General features: G+C 37.9%; 1 protein-coding gene across 1 annotated transcript in view; it reads left to right on the top strand.

Annotated features, from left to right (window-relative positions):
* Nucleotides 1-23,125, top strand: part of AIM2 (absent in melanoma 2) — an 81,209-nt gene that overhangs the window by 1,957 nt on the left and 56,127 nt on the right. Inside the window, 4 exon segments of the mRNA XM_010846933.1 lie at nt 17,095-17,152; nt 17,154-17,261; nt 17,263-17,337; nt 18,657-18,915. Of these exon segments, the coding sequence (XP_010845235.1) occupies nt 17,095-17,152; nt 17,154-17,261; nt 17,263-17,337; nt 18,657-18,915 (500 nt within the window).

Genomic DNA, 23,125 nt, shown 5'->3' with positions numbered 1-23,125 from the left:
CAGAGGATGAGATGGCTGGATGGCATCACCGACTCGATGCACATGAGTTTGAGTGAACTCTGGGAGTTGTTGATGGACAGGGAGGCTTGGCGTGCTGCGATTAATGGGATCGCAAAGAATCGGACATGACAGAGAGACAGAACTGAGCTGACTGACTGAAGTTCTGTGAGCTAAATATCAGGGTCTTCCACACCATATCCTGTTTAATAGCACCTGTCCAGTTTGCTGAAAGCAGACATGAAGCAGTATCCCTTTGGAGAGCTGACTTTCCTCCATGAAGTTCCCACCTTAATGAAAGTATAAACTCCAGATTTCAGGTGTAGTTTCTTTCCAGTCTTTGACAGCGGGAAGAATATAAGTTGAAGTTTGTCCCCTTCCTTACACTGGATTTTGTTCTTTTCCAAGCACCAATATTTCTATCCTTCCTGTGTTGTCATTTAGATTATATAATGCATAATTCCTCTGTTGTGTTTTCTGCAAAGATAAAATAAAAATCCAACTTTTGGTAATCTAATTAAGGAATGCCACATCAATCAGACATCAGAAGTGCCAGTAACAGCCTCCAGAAAGAGATGTAAGGGAAAAATACAGGCTTGAAACTGGCAGATATATAGTTAGTGTGCTGTGCTGACACAGCTAGTGTGTCAAACACTCAAACACACACAGTTAGTGTGCTGTTTTACTTAGATCCTATTGCCTCTTAGGTCCACCTTTCAGATCCCAAGCTCTTTTCCCTTAGAAGGCCAGGATGGCCCTGTGAACCAGTAATTGATCAGGCCAATAGTTGGAATAGTTAAGGGAAAGAAATTCCTCAGTTGGAGGACAATCACTCAAAGCAAGAAACGCAGGAGATAAGTGAGCAAATGCGATAAAACCAATAGAGTCTAAATAAGAGTTAGGAATGAGGGAAAGCAGAATAAGTCACCCCCAAATATTCCACTTTGACTTATGGATTTTTAGTTGAAGATAATTAAGACCCAGCAGATTCAGGAAAAGCTTTTTACCTCTCCCTGAACCACCTAAAAGAATTTAGATATGGGGACCTTACCAGAAAAAGCTATTACTAAAGATACCTTTCTACAGCAGAAAGACTTATCTGTATGATAGGATAAACACCTATTTAACAAACAGCTTCTCTTTTCATTTTCCTGTGAATTATCTTCCTCCCCTTTGAAGACCCAGACCCCTACCTCCTCCTTAGCTCAGGATAGTGTATAAGTCTCAACTGCCTGACCGTGTTGGAGTCATATTTTTTATGGCCCTCCCATACAGTTTAAATTATAGACACTTCCTGCCACATTGGATTGTACTAGGTACTGATATATCCTGAATCAAACTCCATCTTGTCTTGTCTCTTTAAATTTAGTTCCACAGAATGCTGATGCCCCCAGCAGAACAAACCTTCCTACTGAGTCAGCACATAGCTTCCTCTCCACTCATCTCACCTGGTTCCTTCCTCTACTTTCATCTGCGTGGTTCAAAATCTCAAGCCACTTAATTTATTTCAGCCAAGTTGTTATGAAGCTAAATCATAAGTAATGAAGTGATGAGGGAAACAGGAAAATACATGACCAGGGATATAAAACAGGTAATCAAAATGAGGAACACATTACATGGGAAAGAACATAGTGGGTTGGGCCATGAACCAATTGGATACTCATATATCTTGGCCCTAAGGTCATCTCAAACTCAATATATCAAAACTTCTCCCATGCATACCTCTTAGACTATGGTAAATTAACTCTTCTTATTTTTGTTTACCACCTAATGTTCCACACTAGAAACTTGAAATAATTGCTTTTTTCTCTCTTTCACCTTCAATTGTTAGTGAGTGCCTGTGGATCAACCTCCCTAAGCTCCAACCCTCCTCTTCCACAATGTTGTTTCTGTCTTTCAAGTCTTTAAAGTCCTAGTGTACATTCTGGAAACTCAAGAGCCAAACACAAGAATGTAAATCTATTGTGAGCTAGATCCATCGTGCAAAATATGATTCTTTGCCAGAAAGGAACTTGAGAAGGCACAAAATCTACACATCTGAATCTGTGTAGGCCACATATCAATCATGAACCTTTTAGTCCTTAAAGGCACCACAGTAGAAAGAGCATGACTTTTGTAATCAAATAAATAGAGATTAATCCAGGCTCTGGCACTGACAGTGTGTTCTTGGACAAATTATTCAGTTTCTGTGATTTGTAATTGCCTGGCTTGTAAAATGGAGATAACAAAATCATCTACATCAATCTACTGTTCTGTAGATTAAATTAGTTAATTAATTTATACAAAAATAACCACTGAGCCCATGCTCTGAGCCATGTGCTGGGAATATAACATGAAAAGAAGTAGAAAAAAATCTTTACCATTATGAAGTATACATTCTAGTGGGTAGAAAAAAATAAATGTAATTGAAAAAAATATATATAATAGAAAGCAAGAAAGTTTCAGAAAAACATCTACTTCTGCTTTATTGACTATGCCAAAGCCTTTGACTGTGTGGATCACAATAAACTGTGGGAAATTCTGAAAGAGATGGGAATACCAGACCACCTGACCTGCCTCTTGAGAAACCTATATACAGGTCAGGAAGCAACAGTTAGAACTGGACATGGAACAACAGATTGGTTCCAAATAGGAAAAGGAGTACGTCAAGGCTGTATATTGTCACCATGCTTATTTAACTTATATGCAGAGTACATCATGAGAAACACTGGGCTGGAAGAAGCACAAGCTGGAATCAAGATTGCCAGGAGAAATATCAATAACCTCAGATATGCAGATGACACCATCCTTATGGCAGAAAGTGAAAAGGAACTAAAAAATCTCTTGATGAAAGTGAGAGGATAGTGAAAAAGTTGGCTTAAAGTTCAACATTCAGAAAACTAAGATCATGGCATCGGGTCTCATCACTTCATGGCAAATAGATGGGGAAACAGTGGAAACAGTGTCAGACTTTATTTTTCTGGGGTCCAAAATCACTGCAGATGGTGATTGCAGCCATGAGAATAAAAGACGCTTACTCCTTGGAAGGAAAATTATGACCAACCTAGACAGCATATTAAAAAACAGAGACATTGCTTTGTCAACAAAGGTCCATCTATTCAAGGCTATGGTTTCTCCAGTGGTCACGTATGGATGTAAGAGTTGGACTGTGAAGAAAGCTGAGCACCAAAGAATTGATGTTTTTGAACTGTGGTGTTGGAGAAGACTTTTGAGAGTCCCTTGGATCCATCCAGTCCATTCTAAAAGAGATCAGTCCTGGGTGTTCATTGGAAGGACTGATGCTAAAGCTGAAACTCCAATATTTTGGCCACCTCATGCGAAGAGTTGACTCATTGGAAAAGACTCTGATGCTGGGAGGGATTCGGGGCAATAGGAGAAGGGGACGACAGAGGAGGAGATGGCTGGATGGCATCACCGACTTGATGGACATGAGTTTGAGTGAACTCTGGGAGTTGTTGATGGACAGGGAGGCCTGGCGTGCTGCGATTCATGGGGTCGCAAAGAGTCAGACACGACTGAATGACTGAACTGAACTGAATAGAAAGTGATAATTACAAAGCAAATAAACCTAGGAAAAGATCTCTTGGGCAGGAAAAACTCCCAACAATTACAAATGTCTTTAAAATAGGAATATTCCTGGAAGCTTGAGGAACTGTGAGGAGGCCAGTGTGGCTGCAGTGAAATGAGGGTGCAATGCTGGAAGATAAGGTCAATGCAGTGATAATTTTCTTGTATGACTATACTGGCCATTTACAGCAGGTATTTGTTCTACTTGGTCACTCCTTGTGCTGTGAAATGCTTCAACAGCACTCATGTTTATAGGAGACAAAGTGTGGAAACTAGCCAGGGTCTGGAAGATGGTAAACTGAATGAATTGCCAGGAGACAGCAAGGAGGTATTTCTGGAAAATAAATTTTAACTTAAAGTCAGGAGTAGAATATTATGGTGGGTAGGAAAGTAGTTAGATAAAGAATTCAGGGGAAAAAAAATGCAGTGACAAGCAGTTATGTGAAAATTTAGGGTGAAAGTTATATCTGAGCTGGGCTAGGGTTGCAGTGGTTACACATGAAAGCCAAGCTGGAACCCTTGCACAAAATTGGAAATTCAGTTAAATTATAAGGTGGAATTCTTTTCTCTCCAACTTGAAGGCTTCTCCCATTGTGTCTTTCTTCTCTCCCATTCTGCAAACTGCACCTCAAATTTATCTTCTTTTACCTTTTATTTTTCCCAAACTAATATCATCAATCCTGGACAATTTTGGCATCAGAAAATGCATCTGTGACTTAACAATAATCTCCCTGTTTTAAGTGGAATAAAGAGACCCAGTGTTGGAGCGGGAGCGGAGAGTAAACCTCTTTGAAAACATCTGGTTTGATATAGCTAACTTCTGTACACACCTGGAAATGGCACCATTAAGCTCGTCTGCTTAGCACAGCACAGGGAAAGTCCATGAATTGATGCCATTACTGATCATTGTAACTATTGTTCTCTGAACCTCACAATAGTGGACAACACATATTTTCCCACTTCTCTGCTTTAGTATATGCTATTTTCATCCTCTATTTGGTCATTTCATCTGAGACAGATCATTCTCCAGCTGGGCTTCTCAGATGATACATCCTAGAATAAGATTCCTTTACTCTGCTTTGTTTCAGGATTTCCTCTTTTTACTCTCAAGATTTTCTCAGATATTATTTTACTCTAAACTTGGAGATGAGATGCTTTGCTCTTGAAAAACACTGATCTCCCCATCCAAAATGTCTAATTTAGAGATTCTTCCATTATTAAAATATATTATTTTCTAAAATTTACTCAGCCAAAGGGCAGAGTGGATTGGAATTTAAATTTCACTTATTTTTTTTCACATATTTTTTCCTTGATATATATTGACTTATTGAGTTGATGGAAATTTAAAGTATTGGAGTAATGGTGTTTGGATCCAGAATTTCCTTTTCTTTGAGTTTCATATTGGACCTTATGAATTTTGGGCCCATGGGAAGAAGCTCTTATGCACACAAATTAATGTTCTTGCTTTCTTAAAATGTTTAAGCTATCACCTCATGAGTGTCAGAAAGAAAAAAGACAGGGATTATTCACATGCAAGTGGTAGAAAGTTGGTGGAGGAATTGCTTACTGACTTACTGGCCATGACAAAAGAAGAGCACTTTTCAGGTTTATAAAGCCAAAAACTAATGTAAGCACTTCACTCTAGTTTTAGGATCATCAACTAGTATAGTAAAGAATAGGATCACTTTGGGAACAGAGGTATAGCTCCTTCAGGGGATCTAAATATGGCAAGTTATTGCTTCTTAGTGTTATGACAGCGATTTAGGGCTTGTATGATGTTGTAGTTTCAGAATGTATTGATATATCCAGAATAAAATACAACCATGGTGTAAATTATTATTGTATTCTCCAGTGAGAACATTTTTATGGTTAAAAATTACTATTAGCAGAAATGCATTCAAATAAATTTCAGGACTGATTTTACTACAACTTACTTTACAAGTTTATACAAATGGAATTACTTTAAATGTCCCTATATTTTATCATGGTTTACTTCTCAGAAAGCTGGATTATTTTCTCTGGGGATAAAAATATCTAAGTTACTTAACTTGAATATATTTTGTAAATAAAACTTCTCAACATTTCTTCTTTTTGAAATCATCTTATGAGACATCTGAGTTGACCACATGATTTTTTTCTGGCTTTCATCTATGCTATTCTGGGTGTAGAAAGCCCAGTTAGAGAATACACATTGAAGAGATAAATGTAAATGATGAATATAAGTGATGGCATAAGCACATGATGCTACAATGAAAGGGACTGATTGTGTCTTGCATTGTAGTTTTCTCTGCTCTATGAAGTTAGAAGACGTAGGTTTTAGAGATGGCCTCAAGGTGGCAGTGATTACATGTAATTGCTCCAAGTAACCCAAAGCCTTGTGATTTTTTTGTGTGAGCCAGGAATCTAAAGGTGTTGGTGAACATAGGTTGAAAATATTTAGGAATGTCTTTTATTTTTTCTGTCAACTGAATCATTTATTTCTCTCTGTCCAGGATAGCACCAAATTTCCCCTACTGCAATCTTTTTTCCATTTGCTATTGTAATGATACTAGAATTTTATTATCCTGACTAGGTAAAAATGATCCAATAAGGAATGAAATTTCAGAAAAATTACCAGTAAAGAATGACTGGTAGTTCTGTGCTCCATGTAAGAAGTCAATTAGGTTCCTGTTTTATTTTAAATTCCATCCTAGATTATTCTTAGGTATATTTTGTATGTAGCAAATTTGTTTGTGCTCCATGCCACCCTAGCTATGCTGGTGGGAAACCAGTTTTTGTTTTATTTCCTTGTAGGCTTCGTCTTTCATCTTTTGTTGAAGGTTCTTTCTGTGTAACCAGAAATGTCTGCATATTTACTACTGTATAATGTTCTTCTCACAACCTCTCCTCATTTGAAGTAGAACAGAGTAGATGGAACTATACTCAATATCTTGTAATAACCTACAATGGAAAAGAATCTGAAATATATATATATATATATTTATATTTATATATCTGAATCAATTTGCTGTACACTTGAAAGTAACAGTAACAGGATATTATAAATTAAATATACTTCAATAATAAAAACAAAAGCAAAGAATGCCTGTTCTTCCCTTCCCCTCTTCCCCAAATAATTGAAAAAGAACATCTTTTTCATGTTTCTAAAATATCAAGAAATGATATTTTAGAAATTAAGACTGGAAGTTGGCTTGTCATGATGAAATATAATTTGGCTTTTGACCTGGGGCACCCAAGCCAGATGGTACAGCTGCACTGAGGTGGCGTTCTTGAGGGCCAGGTTGTCATCTACCCATCCATCCCCTTATCTATTCAGTAAATATCTCTTGAGTTCCTAATAGGTAATAGGAACTGTTTTAGGTTCTGGTGATAAAACAGGGAGTGAAAAACAAATCCAAGTTCTACAGAGATTTTATTCTAATGAGAGAGGTACATCTTTTTCTTGACCACAAATGAATGAATTAATAATCTGAGGTAAGACTTCCAGCTGAAAGGAAGACAGCATTTGGAGAGCATGTGTCAAGGAAGCCGAACAACAGCCAGGGGTTAGAGTGGGAGCTGTCAGCTGAGGCTTCTCTTGGTATATGACTTTTGTGCTAAACTCTGAAAATGAACAGGAATGGAATGTATCTTCAGTTAGAGGAAACACAGTGTGAAAAACACCTGTGGTAGGAGTTTGACTTTCTTAAGGGTTTGAAAGACAATGGGGGTGGCTGTGGTACAGAGAATCTCCGAAGGGTGGTATGATGCCTTGTAAGGCCTGTAGAACATGACTAGAATACTTTGTTTCCAGAAAAATCAGAAGTGATCGAACAAAAGGTTTTGAACCATAGAGTGATAATAGAGTTCATTTTAAACTGATCCTTCTAGATATTATTTGGCAAAAAATGAGTAGCCAATTTGACTTTGGGGAGAACAGCTATTGCCATAGGCCTGGATGAGATACTAGTAACTTTGATTTGGAAACGTAGAAAGATATACTGAACTGAGAGAGATTTGAGAAGTATTAAGACTTGGTGATAATTAGAAATGAAATGTTGGTGAGTAGGCTTTGTCAGGGAGTATATTTTAGTTTTATCCAAATAAGTTACCAGGTGAAATATACATATATATAAGTATATATATATATACACACACATGTATATATACCTTATACATTAAATATATATAGGTATATATATGTGTAAATATTTATATTAATTTTTATTATAGTATATAAAAATAAAGAAGGTACACAGATTTAAGACTACAACTCAACAAATTATCAAAAAAGTAAATGTAACATGATATATTGTCTTATTTATTTATTTTAACTTATTTTATTTATTTTTTTTACTTTACAATATAGTATTGGTTTTGCCATACATCAACATGAATCCACCATGGGTGTACATGTGTTCCCCATCCTGCACCTCTGAAGTCCCTTTTTTGCTCCAAGACACACTTAAAGATTGCCATTATATTGAATTCTAAGAGCAAAGACTAATTGTACCTATTTTTCAATATAAAAAGAATTTTACAGTTTAATCTATTTTGTGTCTCTTTTCAAATGACATTAGTAGCTTGTAGCAGTTGTTTCCCACTCCAGTGTTCTTGCCTGGAGAATCCCAGGGACAGAGCAGCCTGGTGGGCTGCCGTCTATGGGGTCGCACAGAGTCGGACACAACTGAAGACACTTAGCAGCAGCAGCAGCAGTTTTTGTTCATTTTAATTTCTGTACAACATTTCATGTTTTAGTTTTATACATATAATATATGAGAGAGTCTACTGCTGATTGTTATTTGGGGACATTATGAATACTGCTGCTATAATCACACATTCATTACAAATATTATAAACATTATATACATGTCTTTTCATTTATATGTATGTACACATATGGGCTTCCCTGGTAGCTCAGCTGGTAAAGAATCTGTCTGCAATGCAGGAGACCCCAATTTGACTCCTGCATTGGGACAATCTCCTGTAGAAGAGATAGGCTTCCTACTCCAGTATTCTTGGGCTTCCCTGGTGGCTCAGATGGTACAAATCTGATTATAATGTGGGAGACCTGGTCCAGTCCTTGGGTTGGGAAGATCCTCTGGAGGAGGGCATGGCAACCCACTCCAGTATTCTTGCCTGGAGATCTCCATGGACAGAGGAGCCTGGAAGGCTACAATTCTTGGACTTGGCTGAGTGAATAAGTACAGCACAACATATGCAATCATAGAAGTATATATATATAATACTGTATATGTGTGTAAATCTTTCACTTGACTGTATACCTATGAATGGAGTTAATGGAAATAAGTTTAGTATATACTGAATTTTAGCAAACAGTGCCCAACTATTTTCCAAAGTGATGTAGCAGTTTGAAAATTTTACTTAGATCACAGTTTTTAAAAAATCTTATTATAAAATATTTGCCATTTTAAAGAGTATTTTAATATGAATTTCTCTGACAACTTTTGAGGTTGAGCACAATTTTATTTATATGGTGACTAGCCATTTGTATATCTTATTTGTCAAGTGACAATTCATTTTTTGCCTACTTATCTTGTGGTTTGTCTACCTTTTAAATACATGTGTATGAGAGTAATTTATATTCTGGACACCAGTACTTATTATATATATATATATGCATACATATAAAATATTGAAAAGTGAACCCCTTGGATACATTATTATCTCAGTCAATACATGGAAATCCATCTGTTCTCTCACTTTGTGGCTTGCTTTTCACACTCTTAATAGTCCCTTTTGGGGAACTGGATGAATTGATGCTGTGGTATGTTGTAAACACAGCTATCACACCTTGCATTGTAACCATGCAGATGCTCATCAGGAGGTGGAAATTCTGTTTCTTAACCTCTGAAACTGTATGTAGGCATGTGATTTGGTTTAGCCAATGGGGCATTAGGAAACATGAAAGGAATGAAAACTACTTGTACACGGGAGCTTGCCTTGTCTTATTCCTGGGAACTCTTCTGTCCTCATGTGAACAAACCTTGCTTACCCCTTAGGTGATGAGGCACCACAAGGGTTGAGGTCCCAGTTATCATAGTCTTCTCAGTCTCTCAGTTGCGGTCCCATACGAGTGTGAGATGTCATATGATCATCAAACTTCTCTGAGCCAATCACTATTGCAGAAACTGCTTGGGCAATCTACAGTATTATAAGAAATAATAAATGTTTGTTGTTTTAAGCCACTAAGTATGGAGTGGTTTATTGTACAGCAAAAATCAACTGATGCACTCCCAGTCTTTTGTGGTATTATTCAGTTCAGTTCAGTTGCTCAATCATGTCTTGACTGCAATTCCATGGACTGCAGAATGCCAGGCCTCCCTGTCCATCACCAACTCACATAGCTTGCTCAAACTCATGTTCATTGAGTTGGTGATGCCATCTAACCATCTCATTGTCTTTCGTCCCCTCTCCTCCCACCTTCAATCTTTCTGAGCATCAGGGTCTTTTCCAATGAGTCAGTTCTTTGCATCAGGTGGCCAAAGTATCAGGGCTTCAGCTTCAACATCAGTTCTTCCAATGACTGCTATTATTATTATTATATATTTCACCTCTACATGTTATAATCACATACAATGTCATCAATATCATCATCATCAGTGTCACTGTCCTCATCAATGTTGTGATATTAAGCTGCCAATACTCTTCATATTTACCCATGTATTTGACTTTTTAAGTGTTCTTCATTATTTCATTAATTTCTTGCTTCTGTGTAATGTTTCTTTCTTATAGTCTGAATAATTCCCTTTGTTATACCCTACAGTAGGTTTCTGATTAATGTATTCTTGTAGATAAACATTTATATCTGACTTCCATTTTTGAAAATACTTTATATTGCTTTCTTATTCTTTCAGTGCTTCAAAGATGTCCTTATAATACCTTCTAGAACATAATTTCTATTGAAACATCAGCTATTGGGCTTATTACATTTCCTTTCAATGCAATGTGTGTTTTTCTTCTTAGATCTTTTAAGATTTTTCTCTTTGTTTTGTTTTGCATCAGTTTGTCTGTGATGTACTAAGTTGATGCTTTCTTTGTATATTTTCTGCTGATGGTTTACTAAGCTTCTGAAATCTATGCGTTGATTCCCTTTAAGTTGTTGGCAAACTCTCAGCCACCATCTCCTCAAATATTCCTCTGCTCTGTTCTCTTCCGCCTTGGAATTCCACAAACAGGACATGTTGAACACTTTCTACATATTTCTTTATGCTCTCTTCTGTTTTTTCATTCTATTTTTTTCCTTTGTTTGATTGTGTTTTTGTGATTTCCATTGACCAGTTTTCTAGATAATCAATGTTGTCATCTGCTGTATTCAGTCTTCTCTCCAGTCCTTCCAATGTGTTGTTAAAAGCAGATATTGTATTTTCATCTTTATAAGATACATTGGCTGCATGTACATACATCTTTATAACATACATTACCATCTTTTATAGATGGTAATTCTTTGTTGAAATGATCTATTGACATTTTCATCAGTATTATATGCATCATTTCCTTTCTTTAACATGACAATCTTAGTTATTTTAAAACTCATATCTAATTCCCTAATCTTGTCATAGGTGGTTTTGCTTGTATTGCCTTCATTTTTCTTGATTATGACTCTTTAGATTCTTGGTTCATCATTTTTTTTTCTTGATGTTTTCTCATGCTTTTGAGTACTATTCTTCTAAATAAAATTTTCTAATTTTTGTATTTATTTTCTGTGACAGGATTTGTTCCTAATAAGTAAGCCCATCATTGTCAGAGGCAGAATGTGTTCATGTGTCATTATATTCCTATACCTCCATATCCGAAGGATTTACCTGCTGCTACAATATGCTGATGCAGTTGCAGGATGTCCATGTGTGTGTGTGTGTGTGTGTATAATCCCAGGGCAGGTTTTGACTCAAGATAATTTTACTTTATTCCTGAGGGGAAATAATATTTACATTCTCCTCAGATGTCTATGTTCAATCTCTTTGGGTTAGTATGTGTTTGCTTACTTTTAACTAGTTGATAAGAAATACAAACAGAAAAAAGGAACAAAGCTAGTGAAAGATCAAGCTGAGGTGATGCCTGATGCTTCTGCAGTTCCCAGAAGTCTCTCGTCACATTAGGTGTGATGGGCAAGTGGAGGAGCCTCAGTCCTTGTCAGAGCATCCTCCAGTCACTGTCCTTGTCATGTCCCACATTGGAGTCCTCTGTTCTCTATCATACAACATGCAAGTAAAGAGAGCAAGGCTATAATATGAATGGTACATCTGGGTAACAAAAAGAGAATTCATTTTCATTGAATTAAACATCTATTGAGCTCCTAATCTCTGCCAGGTTCTGGGCATCTTAACACATTGTTACAGGGTAGATTCTATCAGAAGAAAACTCTGAGATAGACAGTGGTTTTCAGGCAATACCTGTGAGAGTGCTCTCAGGATTAGTACTTGGGAAGGAATGATGTAGGAGAAGAGCAAGAATTTCAGTTCCATTGCATCATGACAAAGACCCCAGCCACTCCACAGGGAGCTCAGAAGCCGGGAGTGCCTTTCAGAGTTGTCATGATTTAGGTGCAGAAAGGAAGATCTTTAGGCACCTGTGTTAAGATGATGTAGCCTCCTCAGGCAAGAGTGATGACTGGAGAGGGTCTTGGCTTCTGGAATGATTATCTTTTCTATAAAGGAGCAGGTTCTCAGGTGGCTCAATAGTACAGTATTTCTCTCAGTTTACAAGGAGATAAGATTCATACGCAAGTGGTACCTTCTAGTTATCAGTAGTGAAAATACACATTATCCAACTATGGGTAAGTGGTATCAAAGATGAATCTTTGAGTAGACTTGAGTGAATCTAACTGGCCACCTGATGTGAAGAACTGACTCATTGAAAAAGACCCTGATGCTGGGAAAGATTAAAGGCAGGAGGAGAAGGGGATGACAGAGAATGGGATGGTTGGATAGCAACACTGACTTGATGAATATGAGTTTGAGTAGGCTCTGGACAGGGAAGATGTGATGGACAGGGAAGCCTGGCATGCTGCAGTCCATGGGGTTGCAAAGATTTGGACTGACTGAGTAACTGAACTGACTGAGTGAATCTGACATTTTCCTGAATTGGTTGCAGATAGTCTGTGTCACTGTCCATCAGTGTCCTCTAGTGAGTAGACATGTCCTGCACTCCAGGTCCTAGTAGAGATCCCATTCAGAAGTGCCTACAGTTTTTCTTGTATGCATTATTTTTTACCCTCTATTTTCCTTTGACTCTAGACAGCAAGTTCCTTTTCAAAAGCAGCATTTGCTTCTAAAACAACCCATTTCCTCATAACTTATCTCAGTTAACTTGGAGAAGAACAAAGAAAAAAATTAGTATTAATCTTATCACCTAGAGAAAACCTAGTTGATATTGGTAACTATCTAATGTGTTTGTATGTGTGACTTGTTTCCTCAATAAGAAAAACATTGTGTATTCTGTTTGGGGCCTTTACTTTTTTGGGGTCAATTATAACAGTTGACCTCACTATTCCTCTAAGGCAGTTTTAATATTTATATAGTGCTTTATTGTTTGACTATAGCAAATTTTACTTAATTAAATCCCTATCCATCTGAATGCAGAGTTCCAAAGAATAGCAAGGAGGATAAGAAAGCCTTCCTCAGAGATCATTGCAAAGAAATAGAGGAAAACAATAGAATGGGAAAGACTAGAGATCTCTTCAAGAAAATTAGAGATACCAAGGGAACATTTCATTCAAAGATGGGCAAAATACAGGACAGAAACAGTATGGACCTAACAGAAGCAGAAGGTATTAAGAAGAGTGGCAAGAATATACAGAAGAACTGTAAAGAAAAAAAAAAGGTCTTAATGATCCAGATAACCACGATGGTATGATCACTCACCTAGAGCTAGACATCCTGGAGTGTGAAGTTAAGTGGGCCTTAGGAAGCATTACTATGAACAAGGCTAGTGGAGGTGATGGAATTCCAGCTGAACCATTTCAAGTCCTAAAATATGATGCTATTAAACTGCTGCACTCATATGGCAGCAAATTTGGAAAACTCAGCAGTGGCAACAGGACTGGAAAAGGTCAGTTTTCATTTCAATCCCAAAGAAGGGCAATGTCAAAGAATGTTCAAACTACCACACAATGACACTCATTTCACAAGCTAGCATAGTAATGCTCAAAATCTCTGAAGCTAGGCTACAACAGTACATGAACTGAGAGCTTCCAGATGTACAAGTTAGATTTAGAAAAGGCAGAGGAACCAAGAAATCAAACTGCCAACATTGTTTGGATCATAGAAGAAGCAAGAGAATTCCACAAAAGCACCTGCTTCATTGACTACACTAAAGCCTTTGACTGTGTGGATCACAGAAAACTGGAAAATTCTGAAAGAGATAATAATACCAGACTACCTTACCTGCTTTCTGAGAAACCTATATGCAAGTCAAGAAGCAACAGTTAGAATCAGACAAAAACAATGGACTGATTCAAAATTTGGAAAGGAGAAAATCAAGGCTATATATTGTCACTCTATTATTTAACTTAAATACAGAGTAAATCATTCGAAATTCTGGGTTTCATGACTCACAGCTGGAATCAAGATTGCTGGGAGAAATATCAGTAACTTCAGATATGCATATGATACTAGCCTAATGGCAGAAAATGAGGAGGAATTAAACAGCCTCTTGATGAAAGTGAAAGAGGAGCATGAAAAGCTGGCTTAAAAACTCAGCACTCAAAGAACTAAAATCACGGCATCAGGTCCCATCAGTTCATGCCAAATAGATGGGGAAACAATGGAAACAGTGACAGATTTTATTTTCTTCAGCTCAAAAATCACTACAGACAGTGACTGCAGCCATGCAATTAAAAGATGCTTGCTCCTTGGAAAAAAGGCTATGACAAGCCTAGACAGCATATTAAAAAGCAGAAACATCACTTTGCCAACAAAGGTCCATATAGCAAAGCTATGGTTTTTCCAGTAGTCATGTACAGATGTGAAAGTTGGATCATAAAGAAGGCTGATCATTGAAGAATTGATGCTGTTGATCTGTGGTGTTGGAGAAGACTCTTGAGACTCCCTTGGACAGAGAGGAGATCTGACCAGTCCATCCTAAAGGAAATCAGTCTTGAATATTAATTGGAAGGACTGATGCTAAAGCTGAAGCTCCAATAGTTTGCACACATGATGTGAAGAACTGACTCATTGGAAAAGACCTTGATGTTGGGAAAGATTGAGGGCAGGAGAAGGGAACAATCGAGGATGAGACTGTTGGATGGCATCATCGATTCATTCAATGGACATGAGTTTGAGTGAACTGCAGGAGATAGTGAAGGACAGGGAAGCCTGGTGGGCTGCAGTCCATGGGGGTCACAAAGAGTCAGACACGACTGAGTGACTAAACAACAACAAGAAATTATTTCAATTTTTGTAATTATAAATAGCAACATGTAATGCTTTTCTATAAACCTTAGTGGGTAGCTTCTTATTTCTAAGGGTAAATTTATAAACATACAATTGATTCTTCTTTTTAATTCTTCCTATAACTCACTCATAGAATCTCTGACTTAGGTCATTCCCTTTGCTCAAATTTAGCTTAATCTCTCATTTTATCAGGCAGAGGAGTGTTTCTAAAAATTTGGGAAGGTCGTGCAGGTAATTGAGCTCCCTCACTTATCTACCATTCAGTTTAGTTCAATTTCTCAGTTGTGTCTGACTTTTTATGACCCCGCGGACTGCAGCATGCCAGCCTTGCCTGTCCACCACCAACTCCCAGAGCTTGCTCAAACTCATGTCCATTGAGTCAGTGATGCCATCCAATCATCTCATCCTCTGTCGTCCCCTTTTCCTCCTGCCTTCAATCTTTCCCAGCATCAGGGTCTTTTCCAATGAGTCAGTTCTTCTCATCAGGTGGCCCAAGTATTGGAGTTTCAGCTTCAACATCAGTCCTTCCAGTGAACACCCAGGACTGATTTCCTTTGTTGTCCCAGGGAATCTCAAGAGACTTTTCAAACACCAACTTGATTCTAGCTTGTGCTTCATTCAGTCCAGCATTTCACATGATGGAAATGCTGCATATAAGTTAAATGGAAATGCATATAAGTTAAATAAGCAAGGTGACAATATACAGCCTTGACGTACTCCTTCCCAATTTGAAACCAGTCCATTGTTCCATGTCCAGTTCTAACTGTTGCTTCTTGACCTGCATACAGATTTCTCAGAAGGCAGAAGGTGGTCTGGTATTCCCATCTCTTTAAGAATTTTCCACAGTTTGTTGTGATCCACACAGTCAAAGGCTTTGGCATAGTCAATGAAGCAGAAGAAGATGTTTTTCTGTAACCCTCTTGCTTTTTCGATGATAGAAGATGTTTTTCTGGAACTCTCTTGCTTTTTTGATGATCCAACAGATTTTGGCAATTTTACCCTGGTGCCTCTGCCTTTTCTAAATCCAGCTTGAACATCTGAAGTTCTTGGTTCACGTACTGTTGAAGCCTAGCTTGGAGAATTTTGAGCATTACTTTGCTAGTGTGTGAGATGAGTGCAATCATGTGGTAGTTTGAATATTCTTTGACATTGCCTTTTGGGAAGGTTGGAATGAAAACTGACCTTTTCCAGTCCCGTTGCCACGCTGAGTTTTCCAAATTTGCTGGCATTTGAGTGTAGCTCTTTAACAGCATCATATTTTAGGATTTGAAATGGCTCAGCTGGAATTCCATCACCTCCATTAGCTTTGCTAATGATGCTTCCTAAGGCCCACTTGACTTTGCACTCCAGGATGTCTGGCTCTAGATGAATGATCACACCATTGTGATTATCTGGGTCAATAAGATCTGTTTCTGTTAGGTCCATACCGTTTCTGTCCTTTATTTTGCCCATCTTCGAATGAAATATTCCCTTGGTATCTCTATTTTTCTTGAAGAGATCTGTAGTCATTCCTATTCTATTGTTTCTTATATTTCTTTTATTGATCACTTAGGAAGGCTTTTTATCTCTCCTTGCTATTGTTTGGAACTCTGTATTCAGATGGGTATATCTGTCCTTTTCTCCTTTGCCTTTTGCTTATCTACCAGAGTAAAATGAATATTCAAGACAGTATTTGGTGGAGGATTGAGAACATCTTGTGCTCTAATGGAGTCAGAAGAAGACGATAGGACGAGAGTCACTTTTTTTGCCTTAATTTTCAATGTCTCAGAGGTCTGATGTGCTCTTTAAATATGGTAGAAAAACAAGGATGCAGATCAGGGAGTCTGCCTGCAAACTCTCTTCTGAACACAGGACATGAAATCTTCCCTAAAGAGGCTCTTGTCAGTCTAGATCTCATATCTCTTTCTGACTCCTCTATGTCTCTTCCTTTGACTCCACCTATCTCTGGCTGGCTTTCTGAGGTTTATCATAAAGAGTGAAGAAAAGTCTCCTTAACTGTATCTTTTTTACTCAATCTAATATCTTTCTTCTTTTGCCTTCAACCTTAGCAGAAATAGATGGTGGTCCATCAAGAATTCATCAGGCAAGAGTGTTTCAGAAGGGCCCTGTGGCAGTCATGGTACTGGAAGCAATGAAGGCCCAAGAAAGGGAAGCAGGAGATGTGTCATGCTGCAGTGTCTACTGAGAGTGAATTCTTTTTTTGTAAAAGTTTTCAATAGCAAACTGAAGGATAAATTCACTCCAAGCAAAATAATTATGATATCAAAATATTATTGGCACAGTTGTTTCCTGGAAGTGATGCTGAATTTCCCTGGTGTGTGACACTGAATTTGACCAGATCAGTGTCTCAAAGCATATTATCAGAAAAGATGGTGATACCGTAAGGTCAATAAACTTCAATTTCAGCCCCAGAGAACAACTTGTGAATGGGCTGTTTGTAGTCTAGGTAGTTTTCTATATATAATCTAAAATTGATTTGTAAGAATAACTTATTCTCAGCTATGAGCTTGGAGAGATTTTAGAAATTATTCATTTAAAATATTTTAAAATAAAAAAGTAGATAAATGAACCCCCAAAACTAAAAGAGCTGTAGAGTGAATGTACTAAAACTGAAATACATTAGAAACATTTTTATTTTCAAGAAGATGTCATAATCCTGTTTCGAATTTCTCTTCTTTTTGTAGCTTCTGAAAAAGCACTTGCCTGAGTGCTAATTTGCTGGAATTAAGATTGCCAGGAGAAATATCAATAACCTCAGATATGCAGATTTCCACCCTTATGGAAGAAAGTGAAGAGGAACTCAAAAGCCTCTTGATGAAAGTGAAAGAGGAGAGTGAAAAAGTTGGTTTAAAACCCAACATTCAGAAAACTAAGATCCTGGCAACTGGTCCCATCACTTCATGACAAATAGATGGGGAAACAGTGGGAACAGTGACAGTTTTTATTTTGGGGGGCTCCAAAATCACTGCAGATGGTGACTGCAACCATGAAATTAAAAGACGCTTACTCCTTGGAAGGAAAGTTATGACCAATCTAGATAGTATATTAAAAAGCAGAGACATTACTTTGCCAACAAAGGTCCGTCTAGTCGAGGCTATGGTTTTTCCAGTGGTCATGTATGGATGTGAGAGTTTACTGTGAAGAAAGCTGACCACGGAAGAATTGATGCTTTTGAACTGTGGTGTTGGAGAAGACTTTTGGGAGTCCCTTGTACTGAAAGGAGATCCAACCAGTCCATCCTAAAGGAGATCAGTCCTGGTTGTTCATTGGAAGGACTGATGCTGAAGCTGAAACTCCAATACTTTGGCCACCTCATGTGAAGAGTTGACTCACTGGAAAATATCCTGATGATGGGAGGGATTGAGGGCCGGAGGATAAGGGGATGACAGAGGATGAGATGGGTGGATGGCATGACCGACTCGATGGACATGAGTTTGGGTAAACTATGGGAGTTGTTGATGGACAGGGAGGCCTGGTGTGCTGTGATATATGGGGTAGCAAAGAGTCGGAAATGACTGAGTGACTGAACTGAACTGAACTGAATATCTATTAACTATATATCTGCTCGTTTCAAGCCTGTATGTGTGTGTGTGTGTGTATATATATATATATATATAATTTTTTTTTTTTTTTTGCCTTATATCTCTTTCTGGAGGCTGTTGATGACTTCTGATGTCTGATTGATGTGGCATTCCTTAGTCAGATTACCAAAAGTTTGGTGTTGGTTTTATCTTTTCAGAAAGCAGAACAGAAGATCATATATTATGTGACCTAAATGACAGCACAGGAATGATAGAAGTACTGATGCTTGGAAATGAGGAGAAAATCCAGTGCAAGGAATGGAATAAACTTCAACTTACATTCTTAGAGCTATCAAAGACTGGAGAAAAACTATACCTGAAATCTAGAGTTCATAGTTTCATTAATGGAGAAGGCAATGGCACCCCACTCCAGTACTCTTGCTTGGAAAATCCCATGGATGGAGGAGCCTGGTTGGCTGCAGTCCATAGGGTCGCTAAGAGTTGGACACGACTGAGCGACTTCACTTTCACTTTTCACTTTCATGCATTGCAGAAGGAAATGGCAACCCACTCCAGTGTTCTTGCCTGGAGAATCCCAGGGACGGGGGAGCCTGGTGGGCTGCGGTCTGTGGGGTCGCACAGAGTCGGACACGACTGAAGCAACTTAGCAGCAGCAGCAGCAGCAGCAGTTTCATTAAGGTGGGAACTTCATGAAGGAAAGTCAACTCTCCAAAGGGGTAATGTTTTGTGTTTGTTTTCAGCAAAATGGACAGGTGCTATTGAACAGAATGTGGAAGACCCTGATATATAGTAAATCTACAGCTCAGAGAACTTAGGAGCCTCCTTGTTAGAAAATACACACCCTAGATACACAATTAGGAGAACATGGGCTTCATAAGGTTAAGACACATGCTGTGGTATCCATACAGCCCTACAAACAGTTCGTTGGTAACACTGTAAGTCTAAAGTAGATGGTTTCCTCAGAGTTAGACAAATACTTCTGAAAGACATATTTACAAGTAGACACAGCCCAGCTGTACCTTGAGGACATGATATATTGAGGATATCTCTCAGAGTCAATTTGGCCATCCCTGCATCCTGAATAGTCCAGGAAAATTGAGTCAGGGTATCACTGATGACTGACATCCTTGTTTACTGATATGGCAGGAAATACTTCATTTCTCAATACCTTTAAACCATGAAAATGCAAGCCATAGATTGAGACATAATATTTGCTAGACACATAGCTAGTAAAGATTCTGTACCCAGAATTTATAAAGAATTCTCAGAACTCAGTATTATGAGAAAAAACAGCTGAGTTTTTAAGATAGGCAAAAAAAAAAAAAAAAGATACACAGGCAGTAAATATGCACATAAAAAAATACTCAACCTGATTTATCTTTAGGGGAATGCAAATTAAAACTACAGTGATATACCACTATGCACCAATTAGAATGACAAAAATTTAAAAACACTGACCATATCAGTGGTTAGTGAGGATGAGGAGGAATTAGAATTCTCATACAATGGTAAAATGTTAAATGGAACACAATTTGTAAAAGAGTTAGACTGTTTTTTAAAATTAACATTCATCTACAATCTTAAACTCTGAGGAGGATACAGAGCAACTGAAATTCTCACAGATTGCTCTAGGGAATGAAAATTGCTACAGTCACTTTAGAAAACTGTTTGGCAATTTCTTATATATTTGAAATACATTTGCCATTTGACCAACAATCTCACTCCAAGGATTTCACTCATTGAAATGATATCACAGGTAACCACACAAAAATTTGCACGTGAGTAATTGCAGCAGTTTTATTTGTAACTATGCAAAAGTGTCAACAATCCAATTGTTTCTCTCTTGGGGGATGGATAAACAAATGTTAGTGGGTCGGCGCATTGAATTCTACACAGCAATAAAAAGGAATAAACCAATACACACAACTTATAGATGAATCCTAAACTCACTATATTAAATGAAAGCAACCGGATTAAAAATGCTATATATATTTTAATTTCCATTTTAGGAAATTATGGAAATGAGTAAAGTTTATAAAAGTTTTCTTATTAAAAAAAAAAAAAAACTATGTTAGTGGTTACCAGGAGCTTGGATTGAAGGAAGCACTGACAATAAAGTAGCGTGGAGGAAATTCTTGTTATGAAGGAACTTTTCTAATCATTAGAAATATTATCTTACCTCCTGTTCCACACTTTTCTTATGAAAGAAATACAGTATCAACCTTCTAGAGCTAGTTTAAAATTAAGTGATATGAAATAATTGTAAAATATCAGGTATCAAGTATGTGATCAATAAATACACTGTAAGGAAGATACATTTAATGTCCTATAACAAAATATCATGGAAAAGAATACAAAAATAGAACATTAAAATGTACAGCTGAATCAGTTTACCATGTAGCAGAAACTAACAGATTGTAAATCAACTGTACTTCAATAAAATAAAAGTTAAAAAGTGCATTATAAGTTTCAGTGTTAGATATCCACTTTCTGTCACTGTATTTCAATGTAAATTCTTCAGTGTTTGCCTAATGCAAATCTCTGCCTGGAGCAGCTTCCTCATAGGATTCACACACTGAGGACCAGAAAGCGTAGCTGGAAAGCTACTGACCTATTGTACCTGAATAAATAAGTTGAAACAGTTATTTCACATCAGACAGGGCTAGAGTTACTTCCAACATATAGTACTGACTTCATGTAAAATATCAGAAGCTGTCTTATTTGGTTCTTAAATTACCTAATTATGGCCCTTCCACGAGTCCAATTCTAAAATGTACACACTCTATATTTAAAATAGATAACCAGCAAGGACCTACTGTATAGCATATGGAACTCTGCTCAGTGTTATGTAACAGCCTGAATGGGGAGGTGAGGGGGAAGTTTGGGGAAGAATGGATACCTGTATGTGTATGGCTGAGTTCCCTTCTCTATTCACCTGAAACTATCACAACATTGTTAGTTGCCTACATGCCAACACAAAATTAAAAGTTTTAAATAAATAAATAAAAATATCCTTGTTTTGGACTGAAGCAATCCACCCTAGGACAGGGGTTGGCAATTGAAGCACAGACTGGATTGCAGCTGGTGTGCAGAAACCCCTTGGGTTTCTCTAAGGAGAGCACATCTTAGTCGGTCTGTTCATACTTGACCTGAGTTATATCCTGTAAAGACCATACTCAAGCCCATACCATGCTTTGGGCCTTAGTGTCCTTCTCTGGTTTTCAGGCCACATAATATTTGTTTTTAAGAAACAAACCAATGACTTAGACTTCTAAGGAGGCATGCCTTTAGGGAAAAACATGATGTCTATTATTTTTCTAAATTATAAAAGTTATAGATGCAAAATTAAGCATTGTAATAGACATATAAGTACAAAAAAGAAAATGAAAAGCACCATAAGATCCCATTCCTAGGAGTTAATAGGTAGTTGTATGTTGCTGTATTGTGTGTGTATGTATGTATATGCATATATGCTAAGTCACTTTCATCATATACAAGCCATATGTCAGCCATGTATAAACCTACTGGGAATGTTAAAAGACAAAAGTAGTAAAATCAGCTACACCTGCAATAAGTTATTAGGGGATACACGAAACAAAAGTATGTGAAATATGATGGCAAACCTCTTCATGGATCATTGCCTAGTCATGGCGAGAGGGGCTTGTGTAACTCAGTGAAGCTATGAGCCATGGCATGCCAGGTCACCCAAGACAGATAGGTCCAGATGTACAAGCTGGGCTTAGAAAAAGAAGAGGAACTTGTATAAGTTAGTTTTAGAAAAGACAGAGGAACCAGAAATCAAATTGCCAACATTTCCTGAATCATAGAGAAAGCAAGGGAATTCCAGAAAATATCTACTTCTGCTTCATTGATCACATGAAAGCCTTTGACTGTGTGGGTCACAACAAACTGTGGAAAATTCTTAAACAGATGAAAATACCAGACCATCTTACCTGGCTCCTGAGAAACCTGTATGCAGGTCAAGAAGCAATAATTAGAACCTTACATGGAACAACTGACTGATTCGAAATTCAGTTCAGTTCAGTCGATCAGTCGTGTCTGACTCTTTGCGACCCCATGAACTGCAGCACGCCAGGCCTCCCTGTCCACCACCAACTCCCGGAGTTCACTCAGACTCACGTCCGAGTCAATGATGCCATCCAGCCATCTCATCCTCTGTCATCCCCTTCACCTCCTGCCCTCAATCCCTCCCAGCATCAGAGTCTTTTCCAATGAGTCAACTCTTTGCATGAGGTGGCCAAAGTACTGAAGTTTCAGCTTTAGCATCATTCCTTCCAAAGAAATCCCAGGGCTGAGCTCCTTCAGAATGGACTGGTTGGGTCTCCTTGCAGTCCAAGGGACTCTCAAGAGTCTTCTCCAACACCACAGGTCAAAAGCATCAATTCTTCGGCACTCAGCCTTCTTCACAGTCCAACTCTCACATCCATACATGACCACAGGAAAAACCACAGCCTTGACTAGACGAACCTTTGTTGGCAAAGTAATGTCTCTGCTTTTGAATATGCTATCTAGGTTGGTCATAACTTTCCTTTCAAGGAGTATCTTTTAATTTCATGGCCGCAATCATCATCTGAAGTGATTTCGGAGCCCCCCAAAATAAAATCT

This window comes from Bison bison, unplaced genomic scaffold (assembly GCF_000754665.1).
Source record: "Bison bison bison isolate TAMUID 2011002044 unplaced genomic scaffold, Bison_UMD1.0 scf7180017864240, whole genome shotgun sequence".
NCBI classification, from domain to species: Eukaryota; Metazoa; Chordata; class Mammalia; order Artiodactyla; family Bovidae; genus Bison; species Bison bison.
The sequence above is the reverse complement of the archived record's forward strand: the minus strand, read 5'-3'. Positions and strand labels throughout refer to the sequence as shown.